At 43.6% G+C, this 23,365-nt stretch overlaps 2 protein-coding genes across 4 annotated transcripts in view; one reads left to right on the top strand and one right to left on the bottom strand.

Annotated features, from left to right (window-relative positions):
- VPS35 (VPS35 retromer complex component) overlaps positions 1 to 9,787 on the bottom strand; it is a 43,481-nt gene extending 33,694 nt beyond the window's left edge. The window contains exon 1 of the mRNA XM_077830864.1: positions 9,743 to 9,787. Within this exon, the coding sequence (XP_077686990.1) occupies positions 9,743 to 9,745 (3 nt within the window). The 5' untranslated portion in view covers positions 9,746 to 9,787. The remainder of the gene's footprint in view (positions 1 to 9,742) is intronic.
- A 240-nt stretch (positions 9,788 to 10,027) lies between these two features.
- On the top strand, positions 10,028 to 22,375 carry ORC6 (origin recognition complex subunit 6). Of its 3 annotated transcripts, XM_077831153.1 has the most exons (7): positions 10,028 to 10,138; positions 13,910 to 14,039; positions 14,928 to 15,091; positions 17,169 to 17,258; positions 19,146 to 19,258; positions 20,337 to 20,411; positions 21,676 to 22,375. In XM_077831153.1, exons 1-7 carry the CDS (start codon positions 10,062 to 10,064, stop codon positions 21,801 to 21,803), a joined length of 777 nt encoding a protein of 258 aa, XP_077687279.1. In that variant the 5' UTR covers positions 10,028 to 10,061; the 3' UTR covers positions 21,804 to 22,375. The 3 variants fall into 3 exon arrangements, with proteins under 3 accessions (XP_077687279.1, XP_077687278.1, XP_077687280.1); XM_077831152.1 differs by lacking the exon at positions 10,028 to 10,138 and having other exon boundaries at positions 10,332 to 14,039; XM_077831154.1 differs by lacking the exon at positions 10,028 to 10,138 and having other exon boundaries at positions 13,932 to 14,039; positions 14,764 to 15,091.
- The last annotated feature ends 990 nt before the right edge of the window (positions 22,376 to 23,365 follow it).

Here is a 23,365-nt window from a genome sequence, read left to right as displayed (position 1 = left end):
CGACAGCAATTGCTAACAGATTTAGCACACTTCCTCAGAGAGTAATGCCAGGGTCAGGAAAGTTTGTTCTATAGTTTGGTCTGCTGGTGGGACTTCCTGGCACCCTCTCTCTCTGCAGAATATTAAAGTAATAAGAGCATCATCTTTTAGAGCCAAAATTTCAGGTGTACAAATGCACTCTGATTAGCATATGTAAATCAGGTGTTTTCATGAACACATGAAGAACTCTTCCTTTGCATACACAACCATAGAATTGTGCTCCAAAATTAGGCAAGCCTTTTGCAAGCTTAAGACTTCTAAAAATAAAATCAGGTTCTTACTTTCAATGTAAAATTACTAAGCCAAAGATGTAACAGACAACAAGACTGGCTGCATTTGAGTCAATGTATTTAATATTAACACTACATTTAACTGAAAGAGAAAAAAAAGTATTGCAAGTGACAGTATATTCTTATCTAACTCAATTGCTGTAAAAAATAATAGCATAATTTGATGTTCTACAGGGTTGCCAAATATACAGTTCAGGGGCTGGGTACTACCTGCATGATCTATTTGTATTGCTCACATGATAACCAGATTGTGCAGAATCTAAGCTCACGTGCACACTCTGCTATTTTCTTAAAAAGTTGTTTAGTCCTCAGGGCTGCAAAGAGTGCCTTCCAAATATGAACCACGTAACCAACTGCATGATGTCTGCCTCATTTGAGTATCAACTCTGGAACCCACTGACACTAACACATGAGCTGCTCCACTGCTAATCATCCTCACAGCTGAAACAGAAATTTTCAGCTTTGAAAAAGAGCTCTGTTCAAATTCAAAAGCTTGTCTCGCTCTTCAGCGGAAGTGGGTCCAATAAAAGATACTACCTCACCCACCTTGTGTCCCTAATACCCTGACACCAACACAGCTACAACACTGCATACAATTATACTATTTTTGAACAGTCACAATTTCAGCATTGCTTATAACGTCCACTGTAGCTCTTCAAGAGCAGAAAGTTAGTATATAAGCCCACTGAAGAGAAATATTTTCTGTTTCCATCCTATGTCAGCTGGAAAAGTCCCTTGCTGCAGGTTTGCTTTTTTCTTCCCCCCCTTTTCCTTTTTAACTTCTGTATCACTTTGAAGTATTTATATTAATATGATCTGAACAAAGGGTTTTTTTTTTTTAATTTTTAATACTAATTTTGGCCTGCAAAAAGTGTAACTGTTCTAAAACGAGAGTGGTGAAGATACTAAGGTTCTTGTTAAATCTAGAAGCCTAGATGGAATAGTGAGCAACTGGAGTCACTGACAATTAAAAAGTGTGTGACTAGTTAGCAGAACTGTCTATCATTCAATAAGCAGTAAGCGGAGTTGTCAACTAGTAGGGGGACTTTGCTTGGAAGAAGCTTAAAGACTCCTGGAAGGTGGGCCCGGGCATCTGATGTGGTTGTATAAAGGGTTAGTCTGCTTTACTTATTTTTCAGCCTTCACAACCTGCATTCACTAAGGCAGTTCATCTAGTTCTCATTCCAGCTGTAGTAAGTATGAAAGCTGCTGATGAAGCCTGCAAAAGGGTAACAGTATATTACCGGGTATCAGAGTTTGACTCAATATCCTTAAAGTTTAAGGAAGTGGTAAGAAACAAAAAACTAAATGGATTTAAGCACTGAAACTAAATCATTCTTCTACAGCAATATAAACATTGTAAAGCATTAGAAAATGAGAAAAGATTCATGCTCATCTCAAATAGAAAACTGGGTCCTTTTAGATTCTTCAACATCAAAAATAAGAGAGTTTCATTCAGTAGCTATTTGAAGATGAAGACTAGAACACTGATGAGAATTTGATGATCCAGGAAGTAAGATTTTCCAATGACATCAAATTCCAGCTCCGGTAAGTCACTGTTCCACGATGCCCAGCAATAGAAACTTTTCAACATGGACTATGGGGGGGGTGGGGGGTGGGATCAGTGTGTGTTTCTCTCACACACACATACAATAATGCCCTAAAAAAACTGAAAGACAAAGACTTGGACTTGCCATGACAGTATAAAAGAAGGTTGAAACTATCACCACCACCTTCAGTGCAGCATAATATGAGCAGCATAATGAAAAGATGGAAAGAAGCACTTTGCCCTGAATATAATCCTCCAGACAGATTTGAATTTACAGCTGTGCAGGTCTATTACTTAATGCTCTAAGTGATGAAACTGAGGTAAAAAAAATTAAAGGAAGAAACCCAAAACCCAACCCCTCAAATAATTTGACATTGACATAAAATGGTTAATTGAACACCAGAAGCAACTCTAACAACTACAAGCATGTATGTAGTGAAAAGTGTGTTCCTATATTATGCTACTGCATTCAGCATATTAAAATAAAACTCCAGAATGTTATGTCCAAGGTGTTGAAGATGCTATCCAGGATGAGCACACAAGAGTATAAAAAGGAAGTCTCTGCTGTTTGTTCAGACAATAAAAGATTGTAAGTTCTCTGACAAAACTACCCAGACCTTTTGGCATATGAATATTCACCACATTACTTAAACCTCATCAAGAAAGGAATAGCACTGCACAGTCCCAAGGCACAACAGAGAAGGACTTCTGAGTTTCTAAAACCATAAGGAAGCAGATTAGCTGAGTGAAATAAGATTTATGCCTCAGGTTCCACAATATTTTGCAGAAGTTCCTAAAAGATTGTTTATCTACATTTATATCCGGCTACCTTGTGTTGAAATCTACACTGAAATTTGCACTAAGCGCAAAGACTGATCACAACATAAAAGTAATTTCACAAAAGCAACTGAAGGTGGCTTCAGATGGACTTGACAGATTACAAGATGAACACACCACTGTCAGTGTCACTGGAAATATGGCTGCATAAATTAACAAAGTTTTGGACCACATAAGGACACAGTTCAGAGAAAATATGGAACCTTACCATTAGTCTATATGACTGATCACAAACACAAAAGCCAATTGGTTGTCCCCAGACAGGGAAGAAGAGGAAGTTACACTACTAACAGAACATAATTCTGAGTTTCTTCCTTCTCTTCTACAGTTTAACATTACAAAGGGGAATGTGTCACATTTTGTTGCATCAAAATGCTGGAAAATTATAGAAGTCTCTATACTGAGCAGCTGAATTCAGAACTACCAGTTTTTAAAAAGCCTTACATTTGAACAAGTTGGAGGAAGGAAACTGGCCGAGTGATAAAATTCAGTAAATTTGAAGAAAGATCACTATCTACAGGCAGATACGAAAGAATAGTAAGCCTGATTAGTTAGTAGACTGGGATGCTAACTATTTACTCCTGGGGAAATTCTACGCCACAGTGCGTGTGCAGAATTCATGTCTATCACAGATTTATTTGCTTCCTTGCAGAAAAAGGACTGTCTAACAGGGAAGCTGCAAGAGCAGTCATGGACCCACTCCCTAGCAGAGCAGATAAATCATTTCAGCACCCGGAGCAGCCAGCAAAGAGAAATCACAGCAGGGTTGGGAACACCCCACTCCGGACCTCCACCCCATACCCAGATCACCCTCCACTGAACGCCCTACACTCAAACTCCCACCCTGATGCCCCACCCCTTGCACCACCCTGACCCCCACACCACTGATTCCCAGCTAGCTGCACCCAGACCCCCAACTCACCAACACCCAGACCCTCCTGCTGAGCCCCCCACACCTAGACTCTCCGTTGAGCCCCAACTACCTTCACCTGGAAGCCCCTGCAGAGTCCCATTGCCTCTGTACCTGGAACCCCCCCAACAAGCCTCTGTGCATCCAGATCTCCTCACACCTAGACCCCCCACTGAGCTGCCTGCACCCAGATTGTCCCACACAGAATCCTCTCACCCCACACCTGGATACTCCCTGCTCCCTCCACACTTGGATCCTGCCTGGTTGAGGCTGCCTGCCCCACACCTGATGCACCTGACACAGAGGACAGGGGCCCAGAGTGTTTCTGGGGCAAGTCCAGGCCCTGTGCTGTGTCAGGGTCGGGTGCAGCCTCACCGCGGAGTCTGGGTCCCGGGATGGGAGGCTTGCAGGGTGATCTCCCACCTTCAGTAAGCCAGTGGCCTGTGCTCTCCACTGCCATGCTGGAGCCTCTGCATTTATTTATTGACAAATAAAACTTGCAGAATTTTAAAATATTGTGCACAGAATTTTACATGTTTTAGCACAGAATGCCCACAGTGGTAAAATTATTGTTTTATTTACAAAACTACAACCTTTTCATTTTGGACAATATGTATTTTATGTGAGGAATGGATTATTACAACGTGAATGACGTAGTGTAAGTCTGATGTTTAATTTAATAGGAAGAACCTGGTCATCCTGACCACCACCTATTCCCATTCTCCCCCAGAAGAGGTTTTTTTCAGATGGGTGGGGGGGAAGAACCACAACAGCCAGGCACAGAATAGATACAGATTTTAAAATGAAAATGTTAAAAACAAAACAAAGAAAGCTACTGCTCTGCACTTCCCATAAACTTAATATTTTAGTCTGTAAGATGAAAATTTCTCTTCTGAACAGATTGTAAAGTTCACAGACCTTCATAAAGTGCATAAGTTAAAGCAACTTACTAGATTTTTTTATTTTGGGTAAAAAAAGAAAAATATGCATCTGTGTAGCAGCTTTCATCACTACACAAAAGAAAAGGGTGAGGTTACAAGTCCCCGTAAAAAGGGATTTGTAATGCCAATAAATCTTATGTTAGCATTACTTGGCTGGGCACGCAAGTCAGGAAATGATAAAGGAGGGTTGCATGTGTAATTCCAACTTTGCTCCTTTCGAAGGTCTAGTCTACATCTAAAAACTTAGGTCAACCTACAGCACTCAGGCCTCTGAAAAATTTCATGCCCTGCGTGATGTAGTTAGGTCAACCTAACCCCCATAATAGACGCAGCTAGGTCAACGGTTCTTTCATCACCGCAGTTTCTACCTCTCTGGGAGACGGGGGTGATTTACTACAACAATGATCAACCCCTTCTGTCACTGCAGTAAATGTCTACACTACAGCAGCATAACTGCAGCTGTAGTACCTGTGGTGTAGACATATCCTAAGTATGTATTTTCAGCTAGTCTCCAGGTGATCATGTACCGTTCCTCAAGTACAAAACGCATTTTTCTACAGCCTAACTAGGTAGCTAAGTTCCCTGTAAGCTGTGTGGCCACAGAGCAGCCTTCTTAGCACTACGCAGGTGCTCAGGGAAACCACCCAGGCAACTGCCTCAGCCAGGGCACTCCTCCCCGGGCCCCAACCTAGCCCAGCCCCGAACCTACTGTGGCCAGGGCGTTCCCCCCCCCCCCCCCCCGGGCTCCAACTCTGCCCCGGCCAGGGCACCTGGACTAGTCAGTTCGCACCTACCCTGGCTCAAACATACCTGCAGCGGCCCGAATGCAGCCGCAGCCAAGGCGCCACTCCCCCGGTACAAACCCAGCCCTGGCCCGGACCTGCCAGGGGAGGGGCACCTAACTTGCAGCCCCAGCCCTGGAGCTGCTGCAGCAGGGAGAGGTGCCTTTCCCCACCAAGCCCAGGTGCTGCTGCAGGGAGAGAGAGTTGGGTGGAGTTCTCTCTCCCCCCATAGCCCTGGAGTACTCTCCTACACCCCCACCCCAGAGCCCACACCACCAGCCGGAGCCCTCACCCCCTGTACCCAACCCTCAGCCCCAGGTCCGCCCCAGAGCCCGCATCCTCAACCGGAGCCCTCACACAGCCCTCAGCCCCCTCCCACATGCCGAACCCCTCGGCTCCACCCCCACCACATGAATTTTGTTATGTGCACCAATCTGAAGGTGATGCATCACACATCACCTCCAGATTGGAGCACGTAACAAAATTCATTCCGCATGTGAGTGGGGAAAAATTAGAGGGAACTCTGCAAAGTAGCATCTTTTTTTTGTTCTTACATGTTCACATGAATATCATAATGATCGCTATGAATTTATAAAAAAAGTTACGTGACTTTTCTTCTCTTCTTAAAATACTGGTATGTATTTTATTAAATTTTGTCACTGAGTGTTTACTATATAAACACTTTTCAAGCTGCTTCTACTGTAGGTAGTATTCAGGGGATCAAACAATAAGCTACAGAACTAGTTTGGATAGTGAATGCTATATACCATTATAAAGTGTTACACAACAGACTACAGATAGAACATAAAAGTGGCCATATTGGGTCAGAACAAAGGTCCATCTAGCCCAGTATCCTGTCTTCTGAGAGTGACCAATGCCAGGTGCACCAGATGGAATTTACAGGTAATCCTCAAGTGATCCATTCCCAGCTGCTGGCAAACAGAGGCTAGAGACACCATCTCTGCCCATCCTGGCTAATAGGCATTGATGGACCTATCCTCCATGAATTTATCTAGTTCTTTTTTGAACCCTGTTATAGCCCTGGCCTTCACAACATCCTCTGTCAAAGAGTTCCACAGGTTGACAGTGCATTGTGTGAAGAAATACTTCCTTTTGTTTGTTTTAAACATGCTGCCTATTAATTTCATTTGATGAACTCTAGTTCTTGTGTTATGAGAAGGAGTAAATAGCACTTCCTTATTTACTTTCTCCACACCAGTCATGATTTTATAGACCTCTCTCATAACCCCCCAGTAGTCTCTTTTCTAAGCTGAAAAGCCCATCTTAATAATCTCTCCTCATACAGAAGCCATTCCATACTCCAAATCATTTTTGTTGCCTTTTTCTGAACCTTTTCCAAAACCAATGTATCTTTTTTGAGATGGGACAACCACATCTGCACGCAGCATTCAAGATGTGGGCGTATCATGGATTTATTTAGAGGCAATAGGATATTTTCTGTCTTATTATCTATCCCTTTAGTAACTATGCCAAACATTATGTTAGCTTTTTTGACTGCCACTGCATGTTGAGTGGATATTTCCAGAAAACTATCCACAATGACTAAGATCTTTTTCTTGAGTGGTAACAGCTCATTTAGACCCCATCATTTTATATGTATAGTTGTGATTATGTTTTCCAATGTGCATTACTTTGCATTAATCAACATTGAATTTCATCTGCCATTTTGTTGCCCAGTGACCCAGTTTTCAGAGATCCTTTTGTAGCTCTTCGCAGTCTGCTTGGACTTATCTTAAGTAGTTTTGTACCATCTGCAAATTTTGCCACCTCACTGTTTACCCCTTTTCCCAAATCATTTAGGAGTATGTTGAATAGGACTGGTCCTAGTACAGACCCCTGGGGGACACCTCTATTTACCTTTTTACATTATGAAAACTGACCATTTATTCCAATGCTTTGTTTCTTATCTTTTAACCAGTTACCAATCCATGAGAAGACCTTCCCTCCTATGCCATGACAGGTTACTGTGCTTAAGAGCCTTTGGTGAGGGACCTCAGATGAGGTCTAAGAACAATTTGCAGTGTACTCGAAATTTAGCAGACTGTTTGGCATAAAGTGGACTAGTAGAAAGTTTGATGAATTACTGAATGGTCCAGAGAAGGTACATCTCGTAACGCAACAGAACATTCAATAAGGGAAGGAGAGAAATTCAAAATCAGTATAGGGAAATACTTTTTTCACACATGTAATTAAATTGTGGCATTCACTGCCACAGGAAGTCATTGATGCCAAGAAGTGAACAAGATTCAAAAGGGACTGACCATTTATTTGGATATGAAGAATATCCACAGTTAATACAATTTTACTGAAGAGATATTAAACCTTGTACTTCAAGGCTTAAGCCAGTGGTTCTCAACTTACCATTGTTGGCCACATCCAATACTACCTGTATGGCTCTAAGGATGTCACATGGGTCGCAGCTCTGTGCTGACTGGGCCACAGGTTGAGAACCACTGGCTTAAACCAGTCTCTATTAGGGACCTTAAAGGGGAGCAGATTATCCCTATCTGCTCACTGCAGAGTTCTTACGCCTTCCTCTGAAGCCTCTGGTGTCAGTTGGCTACTATTAAAAATAGGATACTTGACTGGATGAACATCTGATCTAAGTACTAAATATATAACAAAGGTTGTAAAAAGTTATGTGATCATTTAGTTAACAACTACCACAATGTATTTGTAGAGGGAGATAAGGCTACACATTGAACTTGTATCTTGACACTGCCTGACTGGAATGCTTAGCCACACAACCCCAAGACCTCTAAGCATGTTTCAAATGAAATGTACCCATACACCTTGATAGATTTACCATAGGGTTCCTGCCCTACATATCTTAGGAAGTCTGTGGGAGTCCTTTTTCTTCTGCAAAGTTTCAGAGCTATGTAGCTTTTACTTTATAAGATGTGCAGCAAATAAGACAAGCTCTTTACCTCATTCACTGAACACTACCACTAGTTTTTTCATTCCATAGCAAAGTTAGTCAACACCTGAATGTGCAGTGCTTCCTGTCTTAACTGTACGTTACAAGCTTAGCAATAATACACAATGCAAAACATACTGAGCATATACAATTTTAAGCACATCACAACTTTCAAGTCCACTGAAAATAAGACGCTACCCGATGAATGCTATCTCCATGCCAAATTTCAAGTTTGTCTCCTCACCCACTGCAACAGTATGGCTGTTTGAAAACAAGAACAAACCTATCAAAATATTTTCACTGTACATGTGCTCCAATTAGTGAACTGTTTTTGTTCAAACTACCCAAAAGAAAATTCAGTTTTAGTCAGAGACCCAGACCGGAAACGATCAGCCTGAAAGATGAAAACTATGGAATATTATGAGTGACTGTAGACTGCACATTGGAGTGGGGACAGTAAAGCCATCCTAACCGTAGCTTTGGTATTACTAATACTTTTACTGTGCCACTCCTGCTATTGGCAAATTGCACTTAAACTTTAACCACAAAAGCATTATTAAGGCACTGCTATGATAAAATATATACATCCCATGTATAGTCAAATATTTAGTTGTGAAATTTAATGATACCTAGGTATTTCTATACTAGTGGATTAACAGTTCTAATTTGCACTAACAACTCACATTTTAGTCAAGAATCTCTGAGAGGTTTATAAGCATAAATGAGCCCCAGGGAGGAAGGCAAACATTCTTCTGCCCATTTCACAGCTAGGCAGACAAAGAAGTCACAGGCCAGATTTTCTCCTCAAAATATCAGCGTCAAAGCCAGCCACTGCATTTTCAATGGAGTCACTGCAGAGCCACAACAACATAACAGAGCGCTCAACTGGACCAGACCCAGTAGCACCAAGCTAAAGGAATTTCAGCCTTAACAAAAAAAAAAAAAAACACACAGGGATTTTCCCACCTCATTCAAAGTATATAAAAAAGATCTCAGCCTCCACAGAAGTGGATTCACAGTCATCAGCCTCAGACTGAGTAGAGCACTGGAGGAGGGAAGGAACCACTTAACGCAACAGTGACATGATGGCAGAGGTGGGCTGGTTTTAAAGCTAGACCTTGCTAGGTTTGCCAAGCCCGGGTGGCCCGAGCAAGGATAGCGTTGTACTGCACTTGTTCCTGCCCAGGGCACGCGGGCACAGACCGCCCACGCCCAGGAACCGCCCCGACCCCTCCAGGGCAACAGGGGGAACGCGGACGAGGCTGCCTCTCTCCCCCTCCGAGAGCCAGGGCCTGCCCCTCACCCCAGCGCAGCAAGGCCAACCCCCTCCCCCCGGCAGGGCTGCAGCCCCCGCCCGCCTCCAGCCGCAGGCCAAGGCAGCTCTCAGCCTGCCTGAGCCCCAAGCCGCCACCGCCGCCACCCTCCAAGCTCTAGCCCGCAGGCCAGCCCCACTCACCATGATCGCTCGGAGCCCGCGGCTAGCACCAGCCCAGACAGCGTCTCTCTGTCATGTGACTCCACAGCCTCCTCGAAGCCCCGCCTCCCTGCAACAGTGACCCCTCTTCATTGGCCGACTCCGAGGAAGTCAAGGTGTCAAGGCTGATTGGTTCTAGTGAGCCACGATTGACGCTCGGGATAGCCAATGAGTTTCAGAAATACGCCCCGCCAAGGTGGCGGCTCACCTCCCCCGCCTGTAGTGCACGTCACGCCCTCAGGACAGGAGCCGGGGTGCGGAAGGGGCAGGGCCAATTGTGGCGAGCGGCGCGCGCGGGGAAATGCGGCCCATGGAGGAGCCCGGAGTGATCCAGCGGCTGGCGCCCAAACTGGGCATCGCTGCGCCCGGAGTTCTCAGGTAGCGGGCGCGGGACACGCTCCCCAGTGCCCGGCCGGGGCAGCCCCAGCGCCTCGGCGGGGCCGGATGGGACCCGTCCCCGGAGCCGCCGGGGTGTCCTAGACGGGAGGGGGGGCTCGGGGCCCATTTCCCTGGGGCCCGGATCCGGCCGCCCGCCCGCAGTGGTTTCCTGCCCCCTCGCGCCCCCTGGGCATGAGGGGTGGGTTTGCGCCCCGGCGGTGGCGGCGTTGTGATGGTGGGTGGCAGGATCCCTGTGTGACTGGCAGCACCTTGGGTCCGACGGGAGCCATGCGAGCATCTCTTTGCTGTTAAATAATAGAGGGGATGATCGCCCGGAGCGTTTACACTGTAATTAGGCTTGGCAGAATTCGATTTGTAGTTATCGCTTCAGCAATCGCTGGTTTATTTATACGCATTTTTTTTTATCAATTCAGATTGTCTCAATTGCAGAAAATTATGGGTTTTTAATTTTGTTTTAGATTATTTAAATTTTCACAGTTGCAGGAAATTATGCTGGGGTCAGACAAACAATGGCAGTAGAAGTTGATTCAAAAAGTTAAAGCTTGGTAACCATTGAAACACAAATTGTCAGCATCACATGTCAAAATATACAAAGTAATCTTCTTAAATCAAACTTAAGTTCTCAAGCAGCATTTTTCATATGCTATCTGTAAAGTTTGATTGTTGATGGAAATTTGTTTGGTCAGTTTGTATGTGTACAGTGAAATCAGAGTGGATTTTTACTTAGTAAAAAGAAAAACATTGATTTTTATCCACCCTGAGTGGAATCAATGTTTACCAGTAAAAATGTAATCCTTCCAAGCCCAACAACTAGCTTTTAAATAGCACTTTTCATTAGTAGATCTCAAAACACTTTATAAAGGTCAATATCTCCATGTTACAGATGGAGGAACTAAATCAGAGTCATTTACACATGCACACACAGAGGCTAAACTGGAACAGAATCCAGGTATCCTGAGTCCCAGTCCAGGGCCCTATCCTCTAGGCTATTCCCATAAAGCTCCTTGTGCAGAGATGCGATTCCTGGATATGTCACTTTATTCCAGAATAATTAGTATGCTCAAAGTGCACCAACTATTCTGGAATAATGTGTCCACACAGAAAGCTATTCCAGTCAATTTCCCCATGTAGAGAAGTCATAGTTCTTTGCTGTTATGGTTGTAAAAAAACCATAACCTGGATGTAACTATACAGTGTACAAGATAAATAATAATGTGTGACTGAGTTTGTAGGGAGCCTGACATTTATAGCTCTGATGTGTCAACTGCCCCACTTATTTCAGTGGGTGCTAACTCAGATACTAATAACTAATTAACTGTTGAAATTTAAAATATCTCACTGCTCAGAACATGTAAGAATGAGGAGGAAGTATGCTACTATCAGAGCTGTCCCTTGGGTAGGGCGAATCGGGACAACAGCTCCGGGCCCTGCACTTTGGGGGGCCCCCGGCGATTGGCCGGCGCAATCAGTCCCAGAAGACAAGGTGCAGCAAATTCCCAGTTCCGGCCAGAGCCCTGAGCCGCTATGGCCAACAATAGCTCCGCAGTAGGCACCGGCAACTGCCAGCAGCAGCAGGTGGCCCAGCACCAGGCCGGATCCGTCCTGCCATACAAGCTGCTGATGCAGAGTGGGGCCCCCAAGCCTGCGGGGGTGGATTTGCAGTGGTGCTAGAACATTTTTAATAGTGGCGGTGCTGAAAGCCATCCACCACCACCACCTCCAGCTGAGGCAGGGAGCAGAGCCCCAGGCGTGTGGGGCTGGCAGCTGGGATCCTGGGGGTGCTGCAGCACCCTATGCACCCCTAGTTCCCACCCCTATGCTGATTTGTCCTGGGCCCTGCACCCCCCTAGGGATGGCCCTGGCTACTGTGATGATAAACACAACTTAGGTTATGTCTGCACTTAAACAGGCCACAAAACTTCATCCACCCACTCATATAAGGGACCACTAGCCTCTGGCTGAGTTACTAAAGTCCTCAAATCACTGTTTAAAGACTTCATGTTACAGAGAATCCACCATTTACACTAGTTTAAACCTGCAAGTGACCCAGGCTCCAGGCTGTAGAGAATGGCAGAAAAACCGTGGGATTCCTTTTGCCTATCTCACCCCTGGAGGAAATTCCTTCCTGACCCCAAATGTGGCGATCAGTTAGACCCTGAGCATGTCGGCAAGACCCAGCTAGACACCTGTGAAAGAATGTTTGGTACCAAGTTTTACAGAAAATCATAGTGCTGAACTGATGGAAGCTACTGGCTAAGCACGTGGAATGGGAGTTTATTGAAGTGCTAAACCAACTTTTGACAGCTGTAGTCTCTGTTTTCTTCATTTCAGTTTATTGAACTAGGTCAGTTCAATGATGAGTTCATTGAAAGTTAAGGAACCTTTTCTTTTCCAATCTATGAATAAAAACAAGGCGGGAGGATAAAATCTAGTTCTAAAATCTTGAAGGACATAGTGACCAGAAACAATCAGTTTAATTCATTAACTACAGATAGTTCTTCCTTTATTTAATAAATAAGTTTTCAATGCAAAACAGTTTTGATGAAAAATTTTGTTGTGTCCTGAACACTTACGGTAGTTTTATTTAATAAAAACATGTAAAATGCTGGGTTTGTGCATTTTTAATTGTATTGAATTTCCATCCAAATAGAACTTGACACAATCACAAGTAAAAATGTATCATCTAGTAAATAAGAAATGCATCATTCACCATTTTCTGACATAATAAATGTAAAAATTAAGCTCTATAATTGCTTAAATAAATGCATATAGATATAGTGAACCCTCCCGGTTAGCAAAAAGAAGTACCAAATTTAATGTGAAGGCTGTATTTAGTTGCAAGTCAACATGTTTTAATGGTTACCAACAATTGAGAATCAACTTTCTTTAGGAAAATAACTAAAGTACAAATACAAATATGATTTAAAAATTTGTGATCTAAATCAATCCATTGTGGTAGGGCTCCGTGTGAGTGCAGGAAGGAGTATGCTTGTGGTAAGCCTGTTGCAGTATTGGGACCACATTGGTTAAAATACTTGCAAGCAGATCTGTGCTAGGATTCCTGTCATTGCTAAGCCTCACCTATAAGAGCAATGGTGGGACACCTTAATGCAAAAAAAGCAGAATCTTGTACAGAGAAGACCCTTGGCCTAAATGATTCTTCCCATTATTCACTTAAACTCTGCTGCCTTTTTAAACCTCTTATAGGGATGCACTTGTCTCTTATAGCTGGCCTAATCACAGACTTGAACTGAAATAACTACATTGGTTTTAATTCACACCTTAAATTAAATTAAATTTGAAATGAGAGAGTTCATGCATAGACTGGCCCTGAAATAACTAAAGGTGTGAATTATAATAGATGTAATAGTTGAACATCACTAACACCTGCAACTAAATCCAATCTCTTAACTTCTCTTCAGTGCCTAATCCAGGGAAAAAGGTAAATTACTTTTAACACTACTCAAAATTACTTTGAATTCCTTTTAACTACTATTTGACTGACATTTCTGTAGGCTACAACACGCTACAGTGCATACACAGTTATGCAAATCAGCCTGCCAGTGCTTCCAGGTTTATTTAACTGACGTCCTATTTTTTGTAATCTTTTTTTATTTTGATTTAAAGCAGCCAGTCCTGGGTATGTATGTTTGCATTCCTGCAGATGTAAATGCCACCAGTCTGTATCCTCAGTAGTATTAACGAATGGCATTTTGTGCGTGTGTGTGCTCATGTGGGGCTATTTTATAGAAAAGCAGAAGAATATCTGCGACTGTCCCAGGTGAAGTGCACAGGATTATTGGCTCAGATGACAGCAACAAGCAATGCGGTGATGTGCCTGGACCTAGCAGCTGGCTATATGCAACACCCAGTGGACAAAGTAGGACACAATACGTGACATGGTTCTTTGTTCGTCCTAACTCTTACCAACTCCCATAAAACTTGTACAGTGTTTAGTGTATATGCTGAGGCAGCAAGGAAAGACTAGTAAATTCCCATTTCCTCACATTACAGACCAGTCTGCAACTGGGTCCTTCCAACAATCCAGTACTATTCCAGTTTTCATCAGAGGTTAACAATGGAGAATTGAAGACTAGAGTCTCCATTACATTCTGTTGAGAATTGACTTCTACTGCCCCTGACTGAGGGTTCCTTAAGGGTGGTAAACCGTAAGCCGATGTGCCCCTTTATTGTGAGAAGTGATGCAAGGGGGCTCTTAAAGCTACCAAAAGGAAACAGTGGCTACATATGAGTCCCTCTGCCCCGTGGAAGCCTGTGGATGTCCATTTGCAGGACTGCCAGGCAAGACAATTGTCTTTTTTTTTCGGTGATGGTGGGGACAAAAGACATAGCTGATTGTCCATGTAATCTTTTTTAGATTTCTCCTCCATACATGGGAGAGGTTTCCATTGCCTAGATTCCCATGAGTAGCACTGACCCGTCATACAAATGCTCAGTGATCCTGGTATCTTAGTTCTCTAAAAGGCAGTTAAAAGGGCCAAATCATTTTCCAAACTGCAGCACCGGTATAACTATCTGAAGGTAACTCTGCATTGAAATGTGTGTTGTTCCTTAGCCATTGTGTATTTTTTTCCTCTTCATAGGGCAGCCTCACGTGTGTAACAGATCTAACCAAACAATGAGCAAACAACAACAAAACTATTTAAAACAAAAATAGAAGATGGATTGTATTCTATTCTATTTAGATAGGTTAAGTACCAGAAGGGAAATTCTGCTTACACATGAAGTTTTGTTTTGTTTTTCAAAGAGCTACTTAGTTAAACTCTCCGGTTTGAACAAGAGGACTTACCAGAGCTGTATGAAGTCTTTTGAGTGTTTGCTAGGTTTGAACTCTAATCTGGGAATCCGAGATTTGGCTGTACAGTTCTGCTGCATGGAGGCAGTGAACACCGCTTCAAAAATATTACAAAGGTAGGGCACATAACCTTTTATGGCCATCATTTTATCATCCATTTCTATTAGAAATGGAAATGCTTTCTTTGTTTTTAAATAAGACTGCTCTTTAAGTGTGAAAAGCCTGATTTTCAGAGGTACTGAGCACCTGCAGCTCCCACTGATCTCAGTGAATGTTGAGTGGTCAGCACCTCTGAAAATTAGACCACTTATTTAGGAACCTATGTTTGAAAAATTTAGACCATTTGGGAATAGACTGCAGGACTCCTGACTCCCAGTCCAATTTCCTATCCACAGCCCCACACTTCCTCTCATTTAACCCTACCTGTAGCCCTTTCTCCATCAACCTTGCAGTTCCAGAAGATACATACAAATGAAAGAAACTACATGTTGAGAGAAATGTATCCATTCCAAAATGAATCCTACGTTTTCTTGGTCAAAACTGTTGAATAAGAAAACTTCACAAAGTTGAGAGTCCCTTCACTTAAAACCCTCTCCTCTGTGTAATATCCACTTTAACAAAAGCAATTGTTTAACAGGAAATTACAAAAAACCAATGACAACAACAACAAAAAATGGAAGAAAGGGGAAGCCAGTAATAATGGCTATCAATTAGAAGATAGAACTATAGAAAATTAATCAAGGAAGCAAAGGGACATAAGGAGACATCTATGGCCAGCAGACTTAAGGGGGAACAAAAAGTAGGAACAAAAAAATCCTGACAGTGGGGTTGGTACATTGCTAAATGGAAATGGTAGAATTCTCAATAATAATGCAGAAAAGGCAGAAGTGTTCAATAAATATTTGGTCTGACAGGGTGGTCGTTGTGGATAATCAACTGAACCTGAGCTCCCAGTGTGACACTGTGGCCAAAAGGGCTAATTCAATCCTTGGATGCTTAAATGGGAATGTCAAGTACGAATAGAGAGGATATTTTACCTCTGTATTTGGCAGGGGTATAGATGCTACTGTCCAGTTCTAGTGCCCACAATTCAAGAAAGATCAAAGAACAGCAACAAGAATGATGAAAGGATTAGAAAACCTGCCTTCTAGTGACAAGCACAAGGAAATCCATCTATTTAGCTTAGCAAAAGAAGGTTAAGGGGTATCTTGATTACAGTATTAGCACCTACATGGGGAAGAAATATTTAATGGTGGGTTTATCCATCTAGCAGAGAAAGACATAGCACAATCCAGTGGCTGGAAGTTGAAGCTAGACAAATTTAGTAGGTAAATAAGGCATATTTTTTAAACTGAGATTATTAATGATCTATACAATTTAGCAAGGGTCATGGCAACTTTTAAATCAGATTGGATGTTTTTAAAAGATCTGCTCCAGGAATTATTTTGGGGAAGTTTTATGAGCTGCGTAAAAGAATATCTGACTAGATGAACATAATGATCCCTTCGGGCTTAGAATCTATGAATCCTGGGCTGCAAAGAACAGTCTTCACTTATGTAGCTGACACTCTTCATGGCTGCATCATATTTAAAGATTAAGGCGATTGAAACTTACCTGTAGATATTTCCTTGTATAAACAATACACCTGTCAGTCTGACAACAATAGACTGAAATAAATGGTCTGTTGGCTGTTTCATAATACTCGGAGAATGAAATTCACCTCTGTGCTGAGAACCCGCAAAGCCTTCTGCCATGCTTAAGCCCTATATTAAGTGGGGATTAAATGGTTACAAGAACTATGGGCTGGCCCTCTGCACTGGGATGAATTGAATCCAAAGTGGCTTATCACATTTTTTAGAGATAATTTATAGATGTTACTAGGTTCCATTGAGTGTGGTGAGTAGGTAGAATAGAGACTGTGCTGACTCTACCTTGTCCCCTCTGCCTGATTTCTTGATCTGAAATAAATATCACACCTCCCACCCCCCGTATCTCAGGATGTGCTGCCATCCCTTTCCCCTCTTTGCCCCTTTCTTCTGTTCTCAGCCAGGAGTAGAAAATGTTTGTCTCTGGCTGAGACAAAGAACTAAGCAATCTTGTACCAGGTCTTTGTTCAGTTCCAAAGTAATAAACTTCACAAGCTTTGTTTAGAAGCAAACTGGCTGTGTAGTAAACACCGCTGCTCTCTTTTAGGTATGAATCCAGTCTCTCTGAAATGCAGCAGATGGATCTTGATTTATCAAAACCCTTGTTCACAACAGCTGCATTGTTCACAGCCTGCAGGTATGCTCTTCATACAGTTACATGAGATTCCCCATTATTCTAACTGCGAGAGCACAAAATCACATTCTTGGATTTCCCCGCAACACAGGCATGCTGTACATGATGATGAAAGATTTCACAAGTGTGAAGTGGCTGTTACAATGCAAACAGCTGCTCCAGTCCCCAGAATTCCTTAATATCCTGAAGCACCATTAGGTGGTTAAATGTATCTTGTAGCACTACTCTCAGAACTGCAGATAGTCTTGACAGCCTGCTGAGGCTAATGTCTTCCTTGTAGCGAAGTATTCAGCCTAGATTGTGTTTTGCCTTGGAGAAAGAAAACATTAAATCAAACACTTAGTCTTGTAGCCCAAAGGCAAATCACATGATTTTATAATAAATGTTGCCACTGGTACTTAAAGTATCAATGGATGGATGATTCTGTAATGTGACAGTCATTTGAAGATCATCTGTTGGGTGTGTTTGACCTTCTATCAAACCTTTCCCCATGTTAATTTTTCCCCTACTATTACTCACACCTTCTTGTCAACTGTTTGAAATGGGCCATCCTGATTACCACTACAAAAGTTTTTTTTTTCTCATGCTGGTAATAGCCCACCTTGATTGATGAGTGTCATGAGAGTTGGTATGGCAACACCCATTTTTCATGTTCTCTGTGTGTATGTATGTATGTATATATAATATCTTCCTACTGTATTTTCCACTGCATGCATCCAGTGAAGTGAGTTTTAGCCCACAAAAGCTTATGCCCTAATAAATTTGTTAGTCTCTAAGGTGCCACAAGTACTCCTCGTTCTTTTTGCTGATACAGACTAACATGGCTACCACTCTGAAACCTGTCAACATAAGAATGTTACTAGTTAATATCTTGCATTTGGTGGGAAGCTTGTTTATTTGCCAAGATGGACTAGAGTGTATTTGAGTTGGTCATATTACCAACAAAGATGTTTGTGGAATGTGCAGTGGTAGTAAGATGATGTTTTGCATTCAAATTGGGAGCCATTGCAGAAAGGCTAAAGACTGACAAGCTCCAAATAAAAATAACGAGGAGTCCTTGTGGCACCTTAGAGACTAACAAATTTATTTATACCCAAATAAATTTGTTAGTCTCTAAGGTGCCACAAGGACGCCTCATTATTTTTGCTGATACAGACTAACACGGCTACCACTCTGAAACCAAGCTCCAAATAGTCATCTGTTTCTCCGCCTCCCCTACCCCTGCAGGCAATCTTGCCTTTGAGACATGGAGCCCTCTAAAGAGAGAGCTGCAACAGCCTGCAAGTTAGTGTCCAGCAGACAATGACTCAAGAAAACCCACATGGACTTTTACTGAACATGAATCTTCTCCCAAGCCAAGAGTTATACATGTTAGAAATCTTATGAACCAGTCTGGCTTTAGGGGTGTTGTACAGTTCATCAGATGAGCTTTAAAAATGAGCACCTGTCTACTGGGGTGAAAGTCCCATTTGACTCATTGCAGGAGTAGGATTGTTTACCCAGTGTCCTGGCCAAATTACAACTTGTAGAACTACTTTCTTCCTGTTTAAATTTCCCCCTGTAATTTCAACAAGGTGTGAAATTTTTCACTTCCTGTTCCAAATTGTTACATACTGTTAGGATTAACTGATCATCACAACTTCCCTGTATGGCAGATGGATATGGCTTATCTCCTTCTTTGCAGATGGAGAAACTGAGGCAGGGAGGAAGTCCCTTGAGCAAGGTCACAAAGTGAGTCAGTAGCCAAGTTGGATTAGAATTTTGGAATTCCAGGCCCCAGCCTTCTGCTTATTCTCTCAGGCAGCGCTGCCTATAAATGCATTCATTGACCTGAGTTATGTGTGTTTGAATGTTGCTTCCTTCAGAAAATAAACTAACTTCCTGTTTTAGGTGCTTGAAACTAAAAGTGGATAAGAAGAAAATGGTGGATACCTCTGGGGTGAAGAAGGCAATATTCGATCGGCTCTGCAGCCAGCTGGAGACAATTGGCCAGCAGATCAGCAGTAAGTGTTCAGTGCTTGCAGTCTCATGGTCTGGAACGCAGGTGATGTAGCCATGCTGTTGGGTCCCACAGGGCAACATCCTTCTCTCTCTGCACCCTTTCTTGGGGTGATCTCCTCTGCTCCTATAATTTCAACTATTCTTTTGGTGCCAGCGTGTCTGTCCACTCCTAACTTGTCTCCTTCAATTCACTTTCTGATCACTGCCTGTCTTGTTCCTCAGGGATGTCATGTCAGTCTGTCATCTAACTCACATAACGCAGGAGCCATGTCTGACTCCTCCATGGTGCTTATCCCACACATGGAGCAATACAAAACTTACAGCTCTTCCTCTGCAATAGATCAAGTTCTGGCCTTTTCTTTACTGCCACACAGCTAAAACTCTCTTCTAGGTCCTGCTCTTCTCCTGCCTTTAGTAGTGCAGCTGCCACCCCTGACTGACGCTCCTGTAGTCCCACTCCATTTCGTATAGTGCAGCTGCGAAGATCATCTTCCGTACTTGTCACAGAGCCCCTGTTACAATCCCTCTGTCTTGTCCCTCTCCAGTCACCAAGTCGATGTCCTCACCTTCCTTGTACAACTCTGCCCCATCACGATTTGTGCACTTTTTCCTCGTACTCCACCATTGGCACCCTCAGCCCCCATCCCCTGTCATTGCACCTCCTACCATAATGCTCATCATGCAGAGAATGTCCCACCTGAACTTATCCATAAAGCCATTGCCCTCTCCTCCTTGAAAACCCCTTCAAGACCCACATCTGTTGCTGCTCCTACAAGAAATTAGCCCATTGCTGAAACAGGGATTGTTGATGCCACTTTCAGCTGGGAAGTTTGCCAGGGAAGACACTGTTCTTGTGTGTGTGGCTTGCACCCAGCACATTGCAGGTGCTACTGTAATAGAAATACATTGATTAAGGTGATGGAGAAATAGAAGCAAGGGAGGGTCCTGCCAGAGTTATCAGCAAAGGTAAAGGGGGGGAGGGTACATAAGTATGGCATGAATGTGAATCATTAGGTGCTCTAGTACCCCAATAACTGTCCACAATTAAATAAATAAAAGCAGCTTTCTCTTCTTTAATAGGAGACTGTGCTTCACTGACACCTCAGCCAACCCAAAGCCAAAAGACTTTGCTTGAATGCATTGAAAAGGAAGAAGGTAAGTTGTCTCCTAATTGTGAAATTAAGCTTTGTTCTTCTGCTGTTGCCTAATAATGGCCAGATGTTGAAAATGCTAAGAGAGCCTAGTGAAGTGGGACATGACCCCTATGGGGTCATGAAGGAACATTCAGGGTACTGCGCAGCAGGGCCTAAGCCAGCCTCCGGGGGAGGACCACCCAGTCCCACTCCACCCCTGCCACAGCTCCGACTCCCAGCCTAGCTCCGACCCTATTTGGAGCGCACTCTGCCCTCCCCTCCCCCCCCAACCCAGTTGTAACTCCACCCCCAGCACAGCTCTGCCCCCAGCCACAACTCTGCTCTGCCCCCCAGCCCAGCCCCGCACTGCCCTCATTCCCTTTCTATCCCAGCCCAGCCCCGCCTCTATCCCCAGCTCTGCCTTAAGCCCAAGCTCCACTGCTCAGGAAGTCTTGGGTGTGCAGCAATGGAGGGGGGACACGAACCACAGGCGCCGGCTTTCTCCGGGCCCTGGGGGTGCTCAACATCCCGCTCCACCCCAGGCCCCACATCCACCCGACCCCTTCCCCCAAGCCTGCCCCGCCTCTTACCAGGCCCGCCCCCACCTCATCTCTTCTTCCAAGCCCCCACCCCACCTGGTCCCACCCCGCCCCACCTCTTCCTGTCCAGTTCCACCCCTTCCCCCCAAGCGCATCCTGTCCCCACTCCTCCCCCTCCCCCACAGCGCCTCCTGCACGATGTGGAACAGCTGATTGTGGCAGGCGGGAGGCACTGGGGGGGTTGAGTCTATCCATAGGGCCGTCGGCAGATGGGAGGCGCTGGGGTGGGAAGGGGGGAAGCTGGCTGCTGGTGGGTGCTAAGCACCTATTAATTTTTTTCCACGGGTGCTCCAACCCTGGAGTACCCATGGAGTCAGCGCCTATGGCGCGGACAGATTCCATTACTGGTAAGCGGGGGGGTGGGGGTGGGCACTAGAGGAAAAGTTTGGGCATCACTGGCCTCGTGGAAGCACCATTACGTTTTTGTGGAGCAAGTCTAGTGGAACTAGGGTAGCCTTTTCCACTCAAACAAAAAGACAAATATGTGAAGGTCACAGTGTTAAACAAAACTGCAGCTTGATTTTTTTTCCCCAATGATTGATGGTAGTCTTTGTGTGCATGAAGTAGACTGGCATGTGTACATTCCAGGGGCCTGAGACTCGGCATTAGGCGCTCTCTGTAGGCAAAATATTATGCATGATAGATAGCGTTTCCTGAAAGTTTTTTGGGGTTTTTTTGCCCCCATAGAACATGAGGATGAAGTTGAGACCCCTCGCAAGCGGCAGAAAAGTGAAACCGAAGCAAAACAAGATTATGAAGAATGGAAACAGAGAATCCTGGAAAATGCTACTAAGGCAAAAGGGGCCAATGTCTGACTTCAGTCTCTGGAGTGCCACCAAACACTGTCACTGCCTCTGGTTTATAATTTTAAATCCCCCTTCACACTAGTGCAACTTGGTAGCAAGTGAATTTATGGATGGTAACCAGCAATTCTTATTTATTTGACTGGCAAGATTTTAAATTGTTAAGCCTGTCATTTTACTAAGTGGGACCAGCATTATTGTGACATGCTATTACCACACAGCTGGCCAAAGTTTGAAAATTGACCCTGTGATGCCTTCCCCTCGGACCAGTGCAGGCCTCAGCTCTAGGACATGGAAAGCCTTGCTACTTTTAAGCAACAAACAGGCCAAATAATGGTGCGGTATTAAGTGATCTCTGAGAAGGTTGCACACTCTTGTATTCCACATTGAAGCTTAAGTCATGGTTACTAAGCTATATGGAAAGGGTCCGTCCATGAGGAAACAACTTGTGTCATCGGCAAAACAAAACTGAGGAATTGAGACTGTTAAAACTTTTTTATAGCCATAATATCTGATTAAATAAATTTTCTGCTGTGTATGTGGGACCTAAATGTTTTTAGAAAGCAATAAAGATTCTTTTTCTACGTCTGGATCTTTAGTTTAAGAATTTGCATATGGTCCTAGGGTTGCTTCTGTGACCTCCTATCACTTTTATTGTATAAATACCATCAGGATCAAAATCTAAATGGGTTTAAAGAAACTTTCTGTACTTACTTTAAATGTTCCTTTACGTCAAGTAATAAGGTCTACAAATCTGTGATAAGAGGTACTTCAGTCTGCTTGCAGCGTGGGAACAGAATCAAACCTGCCAGTCAGGACGGCAGCAGGAGAATGCCCCATCCTCTGACGTTGCCTCCACTTGAGACCACTTCCACAGCCAGCATAATTCAATTTTTTTTCTCCTACATTAGATTAACTATACTTTGACAAGAAAACACAAGTTTATTCTATGGCAGAGCATGGGGTTAACATCTGAAAAAATAAACCCGAATCTTCGGATGTCACTTTCCATCTCTGCTCTGGGTGACCTGTTTGTCTCCAGGGTGAGCTGGATCTGACTAGGCTCTGTTTCTCAAATAAAGGACCATTTCAGGTAAGCCAGAACATTTCCTATTCATTGGGCTAAAAGACAGTGGGATTTTCACAGCTGTGTGCCTTCACTGTTGGAAACAAGGTCAGCCGTTGACTATTTACATTGAAAATGAGGTTTATGGAAAAGTTGTGAAGACTATTTGTCTGCAGCAAAAGTACAATCATGGGTCTTGTCTGGGAAAGCTAACTGAATAAACTCATCTGCATAAAGATAGTAATCATACTTCCAGTCCATTCATGTGGACATCATGATGACACCTACCCCAGGAGTTCAAATGGGGAGTGCTGCACCAAGCAGAAAGAGGTTCCAAGGTTGCGCTCTCTACACTTGTGGGGCAGGAGTCACTGTAGTTGCCTTCAGGAAGCACAGAATGTCAGGGTTTGTACAAAACTTTATTTTGTGAACAGGCTGAGAAGACTATAGTGCTTGGATGCTAATACACCTTAGGGAGTTGGGCATTCCTCTGCTGCCATAGACTGAT

The sequence above is a fragment of the Eretmochelys imbricata genome, chromosome 12 (assembly GCF_965152235.1).
Source record: "Eretmochelys imbricata isolate rEreImb1 chromosome 12, rEreImb1.hap1, whole genome shotgun sequence".
In the NCBI taxonomy this organism is placed as follows: domain Eukaryota; kingdom Metazoa; phylum Chordata; order Testudines; family Cheloniidae; genus Eretmochelys; species Eretmochelys imbricata.
Note: the sequence above shows the minus strand (reverse complement) of the source record. Positions and strands in the feature narration are given on the sequence as shown.